This window comes from Canis aureus, chromosome 11 (genome assembly GCF_053574225.1).
Source record: "Canis aureus isolate CA01 chromosome 11, VMU_Caureus_v.1.0, whole genome shotgun sequence".
Classification (NCBI taxonomy): Eukaryota; Metazoa; Chordata; class Mammalia; order Carnivora; family Canidae; genus Canis; species Canis aureus.
The window spans coordinates 64871285-64890512 of record NC_135621.1 but is presented as its reverse complement, the minus strand read 5'-3'; the positions used below and the strand labels follow the sequence as shown (position 1 = coordinate 64890512).

Below are 19228 nucleotides of genomic sequence, written 5' to 3'. Positions count from 1 at the left end.
TAGAGCAGTGGCACACATGGAATGAAGCCCACGGCCAATTAGCCAATATACAAATACTAGACAAACACAAGCAGTTTCAACATTGCTGAGGAGGATATACTGTCACCCTGAGTTCAGTACAAAGAACTTACATCTAAAAATTATTTCCAAGTCCTATTAAGGCTTGGTTTCCTGGCTTCCTTTCAAGAGCCCCATCTGTCCACAAGAACAGAACCAAAGAGTCTGAACAGCAACAAGCTGAAATAAGTCCAACACCAGGGGCTGTCTGTTGGCAGGCTACTAGTCAGAAGCTGAGTATTTTAGCAGTGCCAAAGCCCCATTCTCACAGGGTCAACGAATTTACAAAGACAAACACTTAAATCTCTCTCTCCCCCTTTAAGTTGTTTTATTGAAGTATAATATACATACAGAAAAGGATACATCATAAGAAACAATGATTTCTTTCAAAGCCTATTATGAATTATGCTCAGAAAAAAAAAAAGAATTATGCTCAGTAACCTCAAATGCATCTCTTTATAAATTCGGAGTTTAAAAATAAAACTACTTCAGCAGAAACAGCATTTTTTTTTTTTTTTTTTTTTAGAAACAGCATTTTCTTAACTGCCGAATACTAAATAATTTCTTTTAATTTATTTTTTCCCAAGTGGAAGGGCTAATTATAGTTATCAAAAAAAAAGCAAGTTGTGTATTGGATGGTCAACTTAGCAATAAGAGTATTAAACACTAGGATCATCAATTTACACTAACATATTCATGCACAAACCCCAGAGTTATCTCTATTTCCTCACTTTCTTTCCTTTTCCACATGCCTTCCAACTCATTGAAGGTAACTCATCTACATTCAATATTTCTTCCGTCTGCTCACTTCTTTCTACTTTGACGGCTAAAATTATCTCCATCTGCTCTGCTAATATCATCTCACCTAGACCATTACAAGAGCTCCCTCTAAGTGTTCTCCTAGCTTCAATTTTTTAGGAGGGGGCGGCAGGAGGAAGGGGCACAATACTGATTTTTATTAGTTATCTCTGGCTTGACAAATTTTGAAAGATGTTACAATAGATTTAATAAAGAGAACTGTCAAAATTGTGGAACAAAGGTAGAAATGTGGAACGAAGATTGTCAAAAGTCTACATAACCCCATTTGGAAGTGGAGTATTAACTTTGGTTCTCTTCATTCTGGATACTTAGCCTTGCTAACAGAATGAAGGATGGAACATTTTGGTTTTTGCTTGTTTTCACCTTGAGATACCATTTTTACCCACATACTAGGACATGGAGATTTGGAAGCAAAAAAGAAAATTACTTTTAATGTGCAAAAAACCAAGTTTGACCTCAGTGACTTTTTTCTTGGTATACTGGTATCATGGTTTCACTCTGAACTGTACAATAATCCATCCTTCAGACAGGAGTCAAAGTGATCCTTTTATCCTAAGAACATAGATCACATTGCATCATTTATTTGTTTCCTTCCGATGGTTTCCTATTAGAATAAAAATCCAAATTTCTTACCAAAGCCAATTTCTTGCCTTTGCTGTTTCCTCTGCCTTTTGTGTTTCCAGATCAGTCTGCCTCCTTAGAAAGCCTTTCCTCACTCAAGCTAAAGCAGTAGCCCCTTACTTTGAGGTGGATCTGGGCTTTCATAATGTTTTAAAGCTCCCTGGGTAAGTCTGATATTCAGTGATGCTGAGACCACTGCACTAAATGAATCTTGCTTTTGCTTGCAATAACTTTTCTGCCAATTTACTTCTTGCTACCTTCTTACTGCCTGTGGGTTGAGAAACTGGAAAACCAACATGTAGGAAGTGGTAAAAAAAGAAATGCCAATCATCAGGAACCTGTACTAAACCCTACCAAAGATCGCACCTATCTGTTAAATGAAAAGATATGTTCATAAACTCTAAAGAATCTGTACTGCCTGTACCAATTTTTCTTAGTGATGACTCTCAGCTCTGAATAGGAGAGCTGAAGTTGTCAGAGAAATCAAATGCAAATGTTACCTGCTCCAAACTGCCTTCCTCAACTTCCTGGGTAAAGAGGGCTATTCCCTCTTCTGAGCTTTGGTAAGATTCTTCAGTTTCTGATATACTTTTTTACACTAATTACTACTATTTTTCTTTTTCTGTCAGCTCCATAAGATAAAGGACTCATCTATGTTATTCACTGATATATCCCCAACACCTATACAGAGTCTGACACATGCTAGATTCTTAGTAAAAAATGGATTATGTGATTCATTCATTCCTTCAACAAATATTTACTGAACATGGTGTCCCAGACAGCATTCTCGGCCTTGAGGATATATCAGTGAACAAAACAGTAAAAACTCTTGCCGCCTTATATGCTAATGTGGAGCACAGGCAAGATAAGATTAATAAGTACAACAAAGGGATCCCTGGGTGGTGCAGCGGTCTGGCGCCTGCCTTTGGCCCAGGGCGCGATCCTGGAGATCCGGGATCGAATCCCACGTCGGGCACCCGGTGCACGGAGCCTGCTTCTCCCTCTGCCTACGTCTCTGCCTCTCTCTCTCTCTCTCTCTGTGTGACTATCATAAATTTAAAAAAAAAAAAAAAAAGTACAACAAAATATACAATATACCAGTTAGAATAAGTAGCAGGAAGAAAAAATACAGAAAAAACATCTAATCTATGATAACAAAAGTGTATCACTGGTTGCCTAGGAATTGGGGTAGAGAGAGGGATGGACTATAAAGGAGCACAAGGAAACTTCTGGGGGCTGATAGACACAATCTGTCTCTTGACTATAGTGGTAATGTCACAAGTTTATACACCAGCCGAAATTAATCAAATTGAGTATTTCAAATGCATACAGATTATTGTATGGATATTATAGCTCAATGAAGTTTTAAAAAATAAAGCAGGAAGCGGAGGACTGAACTTTTAGAGAAGTGCCCAGTGAAAGCATTACTGAGAAGGTGAATTGGGGGGAAAAAAATGTAAGGAAAGTAGAAAAGCTATTATTACAGATATCTGAGGGAAGATCAATCCAGAGAGAAGGAAAAGCAAATGCACAGATCGTAAAGAAGGAGCATGCTTGGCATGTTCCACAAATCAGCAAAGGAGGCCATTAGGTCTAGTTGGAGAAGAGTGAGTGAGAGAAAGACCTATTAATCTGATTGAGATAGCAAGCCACTAGTGAGATGAGAGCCATGAATACACATTATTTGACTTATACTTTAAGAGAGACACTCTGTTGATATACTACTGTGTGTTGAGAATTAAAGATAGAGAGCAGATGCAAACAGACCATTTGGGAGGATGTTGTTACGATCTAAGACACAAGTGTTGGAGATGTGAACAGAATAGGGGGAGTAGTGAGAAGCAGTAAAACTTTAGCTGTATTTTATAATTAACCCTAACAGGATTTGATGATGGAATGGATGTGGGTGTGAGAAAAAGAAAAGACATAAATTGGAAGAATGGAGGTGTCACTAACTGAGATGAAAAAGAAAATGAAGGAGCAACAGGTTTGGGAAATATATGAGGAACTTAGTTTGGGGCATATTCAATTTTTTGATACTCTTTTCACAAAAAAAATCCTGTAGGATTGAGCTGTATATTTTATTGCCAGCCTAGGCTGTTTTACTGTTTACTTCTTTCTTTACAACTTCTCTTGATTCAAGAATATATTTGCACCCAAAGGATTTTGTGGGTTAAAGAGCAATTTCAGTATCAATGCTGTTTACTACCATATTATATTACTAACATGTTTTTTTGGCTCCTAAATGTTAGTGTCAATGGTTTTTGGAAAAAATCAGTTTAGTGATCTCCATTTTTGTTTTCATTTTACCACATATTACCTCTGTTTAAAGGCAGTCATAAATCTACCTCAGATACCTTCTCTAGAAAATGGGGATATACTACCTCATTGGCTAAGTGCTTAAGGACTCTCTGACTTCTAAGATTTGTTGATTATATTATGACAGGTAAACTTTCTAGCAATAGCAATGACTATTTATTTATACATTGTCTGTTGCTGCTTTTGAGCTACAACAAAGTTGAGTACTTATGACAGACACTATATATGGTTGCCAAGCAAAAACTATCTGGCTACCTAAAAAAACTTACCGACTTGTTCTAATTGGTCATAAAATGTCCCTGAAGCTAGTCAACAAATTATTTGTAGTGATGTTTAGATTTACAGATTGACAAAATTGTTCTATACTAAAAAACAAAAAAATGAAATAATCACTATTGCCAAATAAAAAATGAATAGCCTATACAAATGGTTAGTGAAACTTAGATATCTACATGTTATCACACCTTTCTTATCTGTCAGATTTTTGGTCTAGGAACAGTAAAAGGAAGGCCATGTAAGACAATGGTTAAGAGAATGGACTTTAGGGTCAGACAAACCAAAGTCAATAAAGGCAATAGCACTATTTTACAATAACTGTATAAAAGATTCTCCAAATGTATTTTGAAAAAAAATTATTTTTTTAAAGGAATTACCTTTTAAATTAAAACTAGTGTCATTATAAAACTATAAACACTGAAAACTCCTAAGAAACTTAAGGAATATGTGAGGGAAATGGACAACTAAAAAAAAAATGCTCTCATCTCTAGAAGAAAAATTAATTTCTATTATACGATGTAATAGAAGCACTTATTTGATTATTTATCTGAAAATAAATCTGGTTAGCTAATTCAGTGATCTGGGTTTTCTCTTCCTAATTATGGCTGCTGCTTTTTTTTTTTCCCCCTTTTTCCCAAAAGGCATACACCAGGTTATTAAAAGTCTGATCTGGCAATCATCTGAAGCACAAACTGAATGACTTCAAGAAAAACAATGTAGATGCCAAAATTATCGCTATAATGACTATGGAAACTTCAAGAAAAAAAAGGAACTACTTTGTAAGTAATTAAGATCAAATTAAAAATTATTTGTAGCCTTAAGGACAGAGATTGCACATTTAAGGTCTCTAGGAACAAATATATTACTATAATTAAGATACACTGCCAATAAAGATAACTGGGTGTGCTCGCTTCAGCAGCACAAATAATAAAGATGACTGGGTGAGACAGTTTCACTCTGTGTTGTTTAATCTCAATTCTTGGTCTTTATTTAGTATTTCTATCATTGCTTTGGAGATTCGACCAAATGCCAAGAATTCTGAGATCTAACCAAAACGGAGTAGTGGCCAACTTCTGTTCAATCACCTCAATGATCTATTTTATTCTTCTGAGATAGATGCCAGGACCATGAGGTTGGTTTCCAGATTCTATCCACAACTGGGAATATCCAAATTTTCAGATGATTCTATCTCTGAAAAGGGATTCTAGGAAAAGAGTTTTTCCTATTATTATCTTGCAAAAAAGACAGTTACATAAAATCAATCTGGACATATTGCTAACATGTAATGGGAAACAGAGTTTACAAAAGGAAAGTGAAATTTGATTTACCTGTCCACTTTTTCCTATTTCCAGCTCCATTATGGCAACAGGGGTATGTATTTGAGCTGAATGCCTTGACTGTGATTTGCCGTCAACTCTCCAACTCAGGCCCCGAAGCCCACTGTCCCAACGGCTCTGGTTCATGAGGCTCTCTCGAATTTTTGTCTTATGGTTCTTCCAAAATTTGGAAATGACAGCAGCTTGGTCAGATGTGATCCCACCTTGCTTTTTGGTTTGAGCAGTCAAGAATGCCTCCAGCTGGTTGAAATCCATGTCTGCAGATGCAATCGACTATAATGACAGAAAAAGTAATAAAGTAATAAATAACTAGAAAAAAACCCAGCTTCTTAACTGCAGGTCATATTTTGAATGATTCTTAATCACTGAATAAGCTTTCAAGAAGGGTCATCAATGACAGTAATGAGAATAAGCTCTTTAAAAGAAAAAAAATATTCTTTTTACAAGTATCTAGTATCAGAAAAGCTACCTGTTAAAAATTCCATGTCACTCAAATTCTATATCAATAACTAGAATCTAATTCTGAAATATTAAATTCCATGGTGAAAAAATAATTTTAAAAAATTTATAAACTAATAATAAAACAAGAAAATAAATTAATTCATCCTCTGATGAAATCTTACATAATTTCACAATGGCTTATAGCCAGGCTTGGTTTGATATACTATAATTGTATAATGCCTTGTCCATAGAAGCACTAAGTAAATTCTGTTAAAGGAATGTATTATGTCAGTTGTTTAAGTCCATCTTTAGCCAAATGGCTCATTCACAATAATAGTTCTGTTTCTCCATAAATTTTTAAAATTTAATTGCCATTGCTGTTTTGAGAACAGTGAGCTGCTATATAAACTGAAGCAGAAAATCATCAAATGTCTGTCGCAATGGAGCCTTAGAGAGGACAGTGACTATTAATGGTTTGGTCTCAAGATTTTCCTTGCCTCTTCTTTGGTATATCCTTATCCTCTCCTGGCCACTGGGACTGGTATGAGCTCCAAACCAGACAAAGCATAGTATCCTCTCTCTGGACACAACAACTGATCCAAATCAATCTCCCAATTTAGAGTAGGAGAAGAAATAGTCTTGCCTCTTGGGGTCATAGTATCAGAAGAATATATGACTAGGATGCAGACTGCTCTCTTTGATCTTTTGGCAAAGGCCTACCTGCAATAAAAAGAATGAAGACAAGAGAGTGGGTTCTAAGGGAGTGAATTCCTTGCTCTATAATCTCCAAGGCCCTGTAAACCTGTTCCTGTAAACCTTTCTTCAATTGTGTATGCTATTTCAGCATTCTTTCCACCTTCAGATACCAAAAAACTCAATTTACTATTCAAGATAGTTTAAGCTATATGCCTATTATTTAGAACCAATAGTCCTGACTAAACTTGGGCAGTAGCAGTGAGAAGAGAGGAGTGTAAGGAAGACTGTATAGGTAGAGTATAGGTAGAGGAAGTAGGACTGGGGCAGACAGACAAACATACTGCCTTTCATTCTTCCATTAATGTAAAAACAAAACTGTATGATAAATATAACAACCTTCTGGTAAAGATATTTCACTTTATATTTCAATAAACATTTACTGAATACCTGCCAATTTACCAGGTCTGGGGACCCAAATTCTCTATTTAAGCCACCCAACAGAAACATCAATTTGTATAATGTACTATAATTAAGCCAAATTATTCTACTAGCACGTTGCTTCACAAAACATAGGTGATTCATATCATTCTTCTCAAATTATATGAAGATATCTATTTTGATATAACCTCACCTGTGACAGAATTAATTTTGGTTGGGTCCCAGTCAATGATATCTTGAACATCCAAATTTAGAATCATCAGAAATTAAATAAGGAACTGACTGTGGTTTGAGTTCAAAGTCAACAATTTTCTTTATTCAAGAAATATCTCAATAGCTACACCATGGAACAGACACTGCTCAAGGCATGTCACCTCTATCCACCAGTAGCCTCAGTTGGCAGCCTGGTACTCACTTATTCCTGATGCTTCTTTCTCCGCCACAACTGGAATTAGTGGTTCTCAACACTGGCTGCACATTAGACTCATGAAGCACTTTTTATTGGTAAAGATTCATTTATTTATTTGAGAGAGAAAGAGAGTACATGCAAGTGAGCAGGGTGAGGGGCAGATGGAACGGGAAAAAGAATCTTAAGCAGACTCCACGCTGAGCACAGAGCCTAAAGCGAGGCTCAATCCTACAACTCTGAGATCATGACATGAATGGAAACCAAGAGTCCGATGCTTAAATAACTCTGCCACCCAGCCACTCCATGAGGTACATTTTTAAAATATCAATGCCCAGACTCTACCTCAGAAATTCTGAATTCTAAATATGTAACAGGGCCCAGGCATTGGCATTGTTTAAAAGCTTTCCAAATACTTCTAATCTAATGAGCAACAAAAATTAAGAACTAAGCCTACAACATTTCGTTCATCAACTTCTATTAATTCTTATATCAAAACAGTTCTCTAATAATGTGCCTCCTCTGCTCTGTCCCTACTACCTAGTATCGAGTACTTGAGAGCAATCACTATCTTATACCTAAACTAGGCTTGTACTTTGTACCTCCTAAAGTCTATCTTCTATACCTCACCAAAGTAATCTATCTAAAATGTCAGGGTGCCTGCATGGCTCAGTTGCCTAAGCCTCTGACTCCTGATTTTGGCTCAGGTTATGATCTCAGGGTCATGAGAACAAGTCCAACTTCAGAGTTGGTGCTCAGTGCAGAGCCTGCTTGCCCCTCTCCTTCTGCTCTTTCTCATGCTCATTCTTTCTCTCTAAAATAAATAACTAAATAAAATCTTTAAAAAAGAAAAAAATAAATGAAATGTCAATAGGATACTATGACTTCCCTGTGTTAAGGTTTCCAAGAGCTGTCTATTGCCTGCTATAGTGGTTATGGTCAATTGTAAAAATTCTTGTGTAAGTTGTAAGTTACAAATAATGATATTAGTAGCATTAAAGTATTAAAGTTTGTAAAGCTTTATTTTTATAAATAAAAATTGGAGGGTTTTCAAAGTTAACTTTATATTAACAATTATTGCTTCCTTTTAATTGTTTCCTTGAATGGAAAGAAAAAAAATTACAAACATAAGAAACCTATGTCAGAATAAATCATGCATATTACTTTTTTTTTTAAGATTTTATTTATTTATGAGAGCGAGCGAGAGCATGAGCAGGAAGAAGGGCAGAGGGAGAGAGCAAACAGCAGACTCCTGGCTGAGCAGAGAGCCCAATTTGGGGCTTGATCCCAGGACCGTGAGATCATGACCTGAGCAGAAGGCAGATGTGTAAACCACTGAGCCACCCAGGCACCCCCATATTACTATCTGTTAAGTGTGTAAGAGAGAAATAAAATACTGAAAACTAGTCATGTTAGTGATCCTCAACAAGGTAGCATTGCTCTCCAAGGTCACTTGAAAAATGTGGAAGCTGTGTTTGGTTTCCTACTGACTGGAGTGCTATTGGCATCTAGTGAGCAGGATCTAAGGATGCTAGGCATCCTATAATACTCAAGAAAATGAGTTGGCAAATTTTGTAAAGGCGTTACCATCACTATTTTATATATTCCTCTCTTTTTTTGGTCTAGCTCTAAAAATATACAAACCTAAGAGTCAGCTAAGCTCATGAGCTATACAAAAATTGGCAGTATGGCCTCTGAGATGTAGTTTACCAATCCCTGCTTAAGAATCCCACAAAACAAACTGACTCACGTCCCATATGACTTGGTAATGTCCCATCTAACATTATGTGGAAAAATCTGTTTATAATTATATGAACCTAGAAATTAATCTATTTTCTTTTTTCATTAAAAATGCTTTGCAGTTTTAATAAACACCAAATTTTACAAGAAGGAAAGCAATATAATTTGTACTTTACTGTGGTCAGAATTTTACAAACAGGTTGTTGAACATTTTGGAAAAAAATCTCATTACCAATGGCAATGCCAGTTAAAATAGCTTAGTTATCAATACAATACATCTATATAAGTCTGTGTTTATTGATGCACATTCACAAGAATTCTACATATAGGTACAAATATGTTTGATTCATTATATGTTCTAATGCAATAATGATCGAACATTTACATTTTAAAATACATTATTTCAAATTACTTATAAATTGACTTTATATTAGATTTATGTCATGTTGATTTGTTAGAAATTATGCATGTTATTTTTATTATATGACTTATAATTATACATAAGTTCTATTTAAGAATAAATAAAGGGGGGGACGCCTGGGTGACTCAGCAGTTTAGTGCCTGTCTTGGGCCCAGGGTGTGATCCTGGAGTCTCAGGATCGAGTCCCACATTGGGCTCCCTGTATAGTGCCTGCTTCATCCTCTGCCTGTGTCTCTGCCTCTCTCTCTCTCTCTCTCTTTCTCATGAATAAATAAAATCTTTTAAAAAAAGAATAAATAAAGGGACATTAGAAAATATTAACTATATGGGATGCCTGTGTGGCTCAGCGGTTGAGCATCTGCCTTGGGCTCAGGGCGTGATCCTGGGTCCTGGGATCAAGTCCCACATCTGGCTCCCCGCAGGGGGCCTGCTTCTCCCTCTGCCCATGTCTCTCATGAATAAATACATAAAATCTTTAAAAAAAAAAAAAAAAGAAAATATTTACTATAGAAAGGAAACACTGGACCTAACAGGTTGGAGAACCACTGCCTTCTATCTTGCAACTTCCTGCTCCCTGTAATTGCCATTCACACAGCACTAACCTGTTTGAAATTCCCCTATTAGAAATCCTAACACGCTACTTCTTTGCAATGTGCCTTTGTCTGTTATTCTAACTGCTTTAAATGTCCGTCCATAACATTCACATCCATCAGCTTAAATGTCCTTCACCAGATTAACTCCTATTCACCATTCAAGACTCATTTCAAGCATGGCTTCTCCAATATTCCTCCTCCCCTAGAGAGGTAAAGGCCCCTTTCTATTCCAGAAATGTCCAAATATCTCTGTCATCACACTTAACCTCAGTGTGATGAAATTATCTGTTTACAAGACTATCTGTGAGGGCAAGGTCTACATTATCTCTGCAATTACAGCATCTAACACAACTCTTAGAATTCATGTTCCAAAAAGCATTCAACACCATATCAACAAATTCTTTTTTAAAAGATTTATTTATTATTTATTCATGAGAGACACAGAGAGAGAGAGAGGCAGAGACACAGGCAAAGGGAGAAGCAGGCACCATGCAGGGAGCCTGACACGGAACTTGATCCCAGAACCCCGGGATCATGCCCTGAGCCCAATAAATAGCTATAAATAAAAAAAAATGCTGCAGATCAACTTAAAGTCTAGAATTAAACTTATGAACTTCTTACTTTATAAAATCCTCTCATGTATATCATAAACCATAAATTCCTAGATAAAGATAAAAAATATTCCCCAAGTATAGATTTGTTTGCCTGATCTAGCCTTGCTGGGCAAGGGGCTCTGAGCCAAGGGTAATTTAGGCTACAAAATCAGAGGAAAGGGAGAATTTGAGTAAAAAAATAAAAATGTAAACCATCATGTTAATATCACTGGCAAAACTGCTGCTGCTGCTAGAATATAATCACTGAGTGACACATTATGTCACTGATAGTAGGCAGCTTAGAGAAAAGGCGGGTCTCCTAGTCAACAAAGATCAGCATTATACTAAAGATATACTCAACTGGAACATGATGATCCAAAAACAATTTTCAAACGTTAAAATTAATAATTACAGGTCTGAAACTGAAATTTCAAATAAACACAAAAAGTTGGGTAGTAAGAGAGAGGAGAAGTAAAAGCATGCCAGGTTATTCATGGGTACTTCAGAGAAAAGAAATAGATTGGTATATATCCAATTCCTATCAAAATCCTAGCAAGAATTTTTGTATATCTACACAAAATTATTCTAAAATTTATATGGAGGGGCAGCCCCGGTGGCTCAGCGGTTTAGCACTGCCTTCGGCCCAGGGCCTAATCCTGGAGACCCGGGATCGAGTCCCACATCAGGCTCCCTGTAGGAAGCCTGCTTCTCCCTCTGCCTGTGTCTCTGCCTCTCTCTCTCTCTGTCTCTCATGAATAAATTAATAATAAAAAGAAAAAAATCTTAAAATAAAATAAAATTTATATGGAAAGCCAGAAGAAACAGAATAGATAAAACAATTTTGAAAAAAGAAAAGCAATAAAGTGGGAGAAATCAGTCTTCCCCATTTCAAGACTTAAGATGTGGCTACAATAATCAAGACTGTGGTACTTGCAGAAGAAAGAATGCATAAGCTAATGGAATAGAATAAATAACACAAAAATCAACTCACAAACATGAACAACTGATTTTTGACAAAGGTGCAAAAGCAATTCAATGAAGAAAAGAAAAGGCAGCCTTTTCAACAAAAGGTAGTCAAGTAAGTAGATAGATTTTTAAAAAAAGAAACAGGGATCCCTGGGTGGTGCAGCGGTTTAGCGCCTGCCTTTGGCCCAGGGCGCGATCCTGGAGACCCGGGATCGAATCCCGCCTCGGGCTCCCTGCATGGAGCCTGCTTCTCCCTCTGCCTATGTCTCTGCCTCTGTCTGTCTCTCTCTCTCTCTCTCTCTCTGTGACTATCATAAATAAATAAAATTAAAAAAAAAAACTTCAATTCTTTAAAAAAAAAGAAAGAAAGAAAGAAAGAAACATAAATTTCCTAACTTAAATAAAAATTAACTTAAGGGGCACCTGGGTGGCTCATTCACTTAAGCATCTGCCTTTAGCTCAGGTCATGATCCCAGAGTCTTGGGATCAAGCCTCATGTCAGACACCCTGCTCTGCTTCTTTCTCCCTTCTCCCTCTGTCTCTGTCAAATAAATAAAACCTTAAAAAATAATAATAATAATAAAAAATAAAAATATAAGACAATCTTTGGCATGCAGAAATAGGCAAAGAGGTCCTAGATTTGACACCAAAGCATGATCTATAAAAGGAAAAACTTAAATTTGGCCTTACCAAAATTCACTTTTGCCCTGTGTAAAAAACACTGTGAAGAGGATGAAAAAGACAGCCTATAAACTGGTAGAAAAAATTTCAGAACAAATATTTGACAAAATATTTAGAATATATGAAGAACTTTCAAATTTCAATGTTAAAAAATAAACAATCCCATTAGAAACTGGACAAATGATAAGAGACATTTCACCAGAATGGATATATAAATGGCAATAAGTACATGAAAAATGTCCAACATCATCAGCCATCAGAAAAATGTGAATTAAAACCACAATGATGGGATGCCTGGGTGGCTCAGTGGTTGAGCATTTGCCTTCGGCTCAGGTTCTGATCCCTGGGTCCTGGGCTCCCCACAGGGAGCCTGCTTCTCCCTCTACCTGTGTCTCTGCCTCTCTCTAGGTCTCTCATGAATAAATAAATAAATCTTAAAAAAACAAAACAAAAACAAAAACAACCCACAATGAGGGGCACCTGGCTGGCTCAGGTGGTAAATCATTTGACTCCTGATCTCAAAGTCATGAGTTCGAGCCCCAAATTGGGTGCAGAGATTATTTTTTTAAAATAATATTTAAATAAAATAAATAAAACCACAATGATTTATCATTATACACTTCATAGAATGGCTACAATTTAAAGCAGTGACAAGACCAAATGCTGCCAGGGATACAGAGAAACTGGATCACTCACACAATGCTGGTGGAAATGTAAAATGGTGCACGCACAGTAAAAAAGTCTGGCAATTTACTAAAGAAATCAAATATAGAATCACCATATGACCTAGCAAGAGCATTCCTGAGAATTTATCCTATAGAAAGGAAGACGTGGGTCCACAGAAAAAGCTATATACACGTTTCCAGGAGCTTTATTTATAACAGCCAAAATTTTGAAATAAACCAAATGTCCTACAGCAGGTGAATGGTTAGAAACTATGATATATCCATATTATGGATATTATTTGGATATATCTGCAATAAAAAGGAACGTGGATGCAGGGGGTGGGGGAAAGGAAGGGATAAACAGAACACAGAAGTTTTTAGGGCAGTGCAACTATTCTATATGATAATGTAATGGTAGATATACATCATTATACATTTGCCAAAATCCATTAAACGTACAACACCAAGAGTAAACTCTAATGTAAACTATGGACTTTGGGTGATGTTGGTTCATCCACTGTAACAAATGCACCACTCTGATGCAGGATATCGATTGTTGGGGAGGCTGTGCATATGTTGGGACAGAGGGCAGTCTGCATATGGAAAGTCTATACTTTCTGCTCAATTTCACTGTGAACCTGAAACTACTGTAAAAAGTAAAATGCTTAAAAAAAAAAAAAAGATCATGGCAGAGTGGTGCTGTGTCAATTTTCTGGCTCAAGTTTTAAAAATGTCAACTTCTATTGTGTCCCTTGTAAGAGGCTTGCTCATAGAACCCAGGAACTACACTGAAAGGAGCTCACAGAGATGATCTCATAAGGACCCTGCTCCCAGCCAACAGCCAGCACCAAAGAGCCAGTTGACGAGGCATTTTGGAAGTGGACCATATGGTCTCCAGTTGAATAGACACCATATGAAGACAGCCTTCCCCTCTAAGCTCTCCCTAAAGTTCAAATTCATTAACTAAATAAATGACTGCTATTGTTTTAATAAATAAATGAAAGGGGCGCCTGGGTAGTACAGTCAGTTAAGCATCTGACTCTTGGTTTTGGCTGAGGTCATGATCTCAGGGTCCTGAGACTGAACCCTGTGTCAGGCTCTATGCTCAGGACAGAGTCTGCTTGAGATTCTCTCTGCACCCTCCTGCTCATGCTCTCTCTCTCTAAAATAAACAAATAAATCTTTAAATAAAATTAAATTAAGTGTAAAAAATAAAATAAATAATGAATAATCGACTGAACTCAAGATAATGTTGCCTTTTTTAGTAAACTCATTAAGTAACAAATATATTACTTATTTAAGTAATTAAAATTAAGAGGCTAATATTTGAAAATGGGAAACCTTGATATTAATCAACCCCAAAGCATTTTAGTCCTAAAGCAACCTCTGTAATTTAATACTTATATACAATCATTAATCTCTTCTTCTGCTTGAAAGCAACAGTATTTACAGTTGGCACTAAAGATAAACCATGAAGAGTTCCTACTATTCTTCAGTAGACAAAACAAAGCTTTTCCATTAAGCATCTAGCTTATTAGAGTGGTATTTCAAACTGAGGCTCAGTACTTAAAACATAGATAAATAATGGTATTTAGTAAGATATATATTTTCATACAATGTAAACTTCACATATCAAAGTCATTCCATATTATTACCTAATATGAATGCTTCAATGACATATACTTCTGACTCTGGCTTTTCAATAAAAATGGAAATAACTCTCTGAAAAATAAACCAGAAAACACCTTTAGAAACTACTAGGTTCCAGATGCATTTGTTCTAATTTTTAACTAAGAAACCTTAATTTTTCGAGGAGTTTTAGATTCACAGCAACGCTAACTAAAATGTGGTTCCCACATACCCTACCCGTGCACACACAGCTATCCCTGCCATCAACATTCACAGCAGAGTGGTACTTTGTTCAATGAACAAATTAGTACTGACACATCATTATTAACCAAAGTCTACAGTTTACATTAGGGTTCATTCTTGAATATTCAGTAAGTTTTATCAAATGTATAACAACATGCATCCACCCCTATATATCATACAGACTAGTTACATTGCTCTAAAACCCCTTGTGTACCTCTTCATTTGTCCCTCCCTAACACACCAAAACAGTTTATAAATGTCAATTAGAGGGACGCCTGGGTGGCTCAATGGTTGGGCGTCTGCCTTTGGCTCAGGGCCTGATCCCAGAGTGCCGGGATTGGGTCCTGCATCGAGCTCCCTATGTGGAGCCTGCTTCTCCCTCTGCCTGTCTCTGCCTCCCTCTCTGCATCTCTTATGAATAAATAAATAAAATCTTAAAAAAAAAAAGTCAATTAGATCTAGTTACTGATTGACCTATTTGGTTCAACTATGTCCTTATTGATGAAGCCTCCCAAATACAATAGTGGATCTATTTCTCCTTGCAATTTTACCACTTTTTGCTTCATGTACTTTGACAATGCACTGCTAGGTGCATACATGTTAAGGACTGTTATATCTTCTTGAAGATTTGAGCCCTTTATTATATTACTATATAATGCCCCTCTTTATCCATGACAATTTCCCTTGCTCTAAACTCTGCTTTATTTGAAATTAATAAAGCCACTCCAGTTTTCATTTGATTAGTGTTATCATGGTATATCTTCCCCTATCTTTCTACTTTTTTTTAAATGTTTATGCCATTTTTTTAAAAGATTTTATTTTTTATTTATTCATGATAGACACAGAGAGAGAGAGTGAGAAGCAGAGACACAGGCAGAGGGAGAAGCAGGCTCCATGCAGGGAGCCCGACGTGGGACTCGATCCCGGGACTCTAGGATCACGCCCTGGGCCGAAGGCAGGCGCTAAATGGCTGAGCCACCCAGGGACCCCCTATCTTTCTACTTTTAATCAGTATGTGTCATATTTAAAATGGGTTTCTCATAAACAGCATGTAATTGGTCTTGTTTTTTGATCTACTCTAAACAGTCTCAGTCTTTTCATTGGTGTAAAACATATATGGCATAAAAACTGATACTGGGTAGCACCAGTGGCTCAGCGGTTTAGTGCCACCTGCAGCCCGGAGTGTGATCCTGGAGACCTGGGATAGAGTCCCATGTAGGGCTCCCTGCATGGAGCCCGTTTCTCCCTCTGCCTGTATCTCTGCCTCTCTCTCTATGTGTGCCTCTATGAGTAAACAAATAAAATATTTTTAAAAATAAAAATAAATAAAAATAAAAACTGATACAACTTCAAAGAGAAATAGATGAAACCACCATTATAGTGGGAGAATTTAACATCTCCAATTGGTAATTAAAAGATCCAATAGGCAGAACACAGTTTAAACAAACAACACTATCAACTGGATCTAACTGACATATTTATCCAACAAATAGCACAACACATTCTTCTCAACCTCACACAGAACACTGACCAAGACAGACTGCATTCTCAGTCTTAATACATTTAAAAGAATAGATATCATATACATGTCTGGGGCACCTGGGTGGCTGAGTCAGTTAAGTATCTACCTTTGGATAAGGTTGTAATCTCAGGTTCCTGAGACAGACCCCTGCATCAGGCTTCCTAGTCAGCAGGGAGTCTGCTTCTCCCATTCCCTCTTCACCCACTCCCATCTCCCAGGCTTGTGCATGCTCCTTCTCTCTAATAATTAAAAAAAAAATTAAAAAAAAAAACTATACATGTCTGCTCTCAGAAGTAGAATTAAATTAGAAATCAGTAACAGAAAGGTAGCTGAAAAATCCCAGAATAGGTAGATATTAAATAACACACTTTTCTTTGTTTTAAGATTTTACTTATTTGAGAGAGAGAGAGAAAGCACACACATGCACATGTGTGCAAGCAGGAGGGAAGGAGCAGAGGAAGAGGAACAAGCAGACTCCCCACTGAACAGAGAGCCCGAAGTAGGGCCTGCGACCATGACCTAAGCCAAAGGCAGACACATAACCTACTGAGCCACCCAGGTGCTCCAAATAACACACTTTTAAATAACACATATGTCAAAGAAGAACGAAAAGAAATTTTAACATATTTTAAACAAAATTAAAATGGAAATATCTAAATTTGTGGAACACAGTGAAAGCAATTGTTACAAAGAAATTTATAGCACTGAATACATATATTAGAAAAGAAGAAAAATGTGGGGATCCCTGGGTGGCGCAGCTGTTTGGCGCCTGCCTTTGGCCCAGGGCGCGATCCTGGAGACCCGGGATCGAATCCCACATCGGGCTCCCGGTGCATGGAGCCTGCTTCTCCCTCTGTGTCTCTGCCTCTCTCTCTCTCTCTCTCTATCATAAATAAATAAAAATTTAAAAAAAAAAAAAAAAAAAAAAGAAGAAAAATGTGAATGAATAATCTAAACTTTCACTTTAGGAAACTAGAAAAAGAAGAGCAAAGTAATCCAAAGTAAGCAGAAGAAAAGAAATAATAAAAATTAGAGTAAAAATCAAGGAAATTAAACACAGAAAATCAACTGAGAAAATGAATTAAACCAACAGCTGGTTCTTCAACAAGATCAATAAACTGGATAAACCAGGCTAACTAAGAAAAAAAAAAAAAGAAGAAATAAATCACTAACATTAGAAAAGAGAAAGATAGGCCATCATTACTGACCCTATGGACATTACAACGATAATATAGGAATATTATAAACAACTATATGCTCACAAATTTGATAACCTGGAAGAAACAGAACAGGTTCTGGAAATTCACAATCTACAAAAAATCTGGAGAAATCAATCATCTGAATAGGCCTATGTCTATTCAAGAACATTTAAGGAAGAAATTATACCAATTCTCTAGACTCTTTTCAGAAAATAGAAACAGAAGGAATACTTCCTAACTCATTCCATGAGACAAGCATTATTCTAATACCAAAACCAGACAAAGATGTTACAAGAGAAACAACTACAAACTAGAATCTCTCATGAACATAAATACAAAAATCTTCAACAACTCAGTAGCAAATTGAATCCAGTAATATTAAAAAAGATTTATAGACCACGACCAACTAGATATGCAAGGATGATTCAATATTCCAAATTCAACTAATATAATCCATCAATATCAACAAGCTAAAAAATACAAATTCTATGTTCATATCAATAGATGCAGAAAAAGCAACATCAAATGCTGACAAGGATGTGGAACAATAAGAAATCTTACTCATTACTGGTAGAAATGCAAAATGGAATCTCCACTTTAGATGACATTAGCAGTTTCTTACAAAACTAAACATTCTTACCATACAATCCAGCAAACACACTCCTTGGTATTCAACTAAATGAGTTTAAAGCTTATGTCCACACAAAAACTTACACATGGATATTTATAGCAGCTTTAATCATAACTGCCAAAGCCTGGAAGCAACCAAGATGACCTTCAGTAAGGGAAAAGTTAAATAAATTGTAGTACATCCAGACAATGCAGTCTTACTCAGTACCACTAAATTTTTTTTTTTTTAATTTTAAAAAGAGCTATCATGTCATAAAAAAAAAAAGAAAAGAAACTTAAATGTGGGAAGCCTGGTTGGTTCAGCAGTTAAGCATCTGCCTTCAGCTCAGGACATGATCCTGGAGTCCCGGGATTGAGTCCCACATCGGGTTGCCTGCATGGAGCCTGCTTCTCTCTCTGCCTGTGTCTCTGTGTCTCCCATCAATAAATAAATAAAATCTTTAAAAATAAATAAAATAAAAAATAAAGTCTATTTTTTAAAAAATTATTGACAGATATAACATAAATTTGAGATATGCTAAAATAAGTCAAACATAAAGAGTATAGACTGCATGATTCCATGTAGGAAGTTCCATAAATGAATTAGAATATTTATTGGGGCACCTAGGTGGCTCAGTGGTTGAGCATCTGCCTTTGGCTTAGGTCATGATCCCAGGGTCCTGGGATTGAGTCTCATACATCAGGCTCCCGACAGGAAGCCTGCTTCTCCTTCTGCCTATGTCTCTGCTTCTCTTTTCGTGTCTCACATGGATAAATAAAATCTTAAAAAAAAAAAAAAAGAATTATATTTATCAATATGGATAAAGTACAAACACAGAATTGCTGAACGATAACAAAAAGGCACCTGCACACAAAAACATAAACTATGCTATTTATATGAAATTATTAGATGACAAATACTATAAATTTAAAAAAATAGTAAGACTATAAAGTCAT

The 19228-nt window shown here is 36.4% G+C and overlaps 2 protein-coding genes across 2 annotated transcripts in view; both read right to left on the bottom strand.

The window, feature by feature from the left end:
• The window catches only part of B3GNT2 (UDP-GlcNAc:betaGal beta-1,3-N-acetylglucosaminyltransferase 2), a 271174-nt gene extending 265614 nt beyond the window's left edge, over positions 1 to 5560 (bottom strand). The window contains exon 1 of the mRNA XM_077915570.1: positions 5421 to 5560. The gene's annotated coding sequence lies outside the window, so the exon portion shown is untranslated. The remainder of the gene's footprint in view (positions 1 to 5420) is intronic.
• Positions 1 to 19228, bottom strand: part of COMMD1 (copper metabolism domain containing 1) — a 174006-nt gene that overhangs the window by 87121 nt on the left and 67657 nt on the right. Inside the window, exon 2 of the mRNA XM_077915577.1 lies at positions 5421 to 5702. Coding sequence (XP_077771703.1) covers positions 5421 to 5702 — 282 coding nt within the window. The remainder of the gene's footprint in view (positions 1 to 5420; positions 5703 to 19228) is intronic.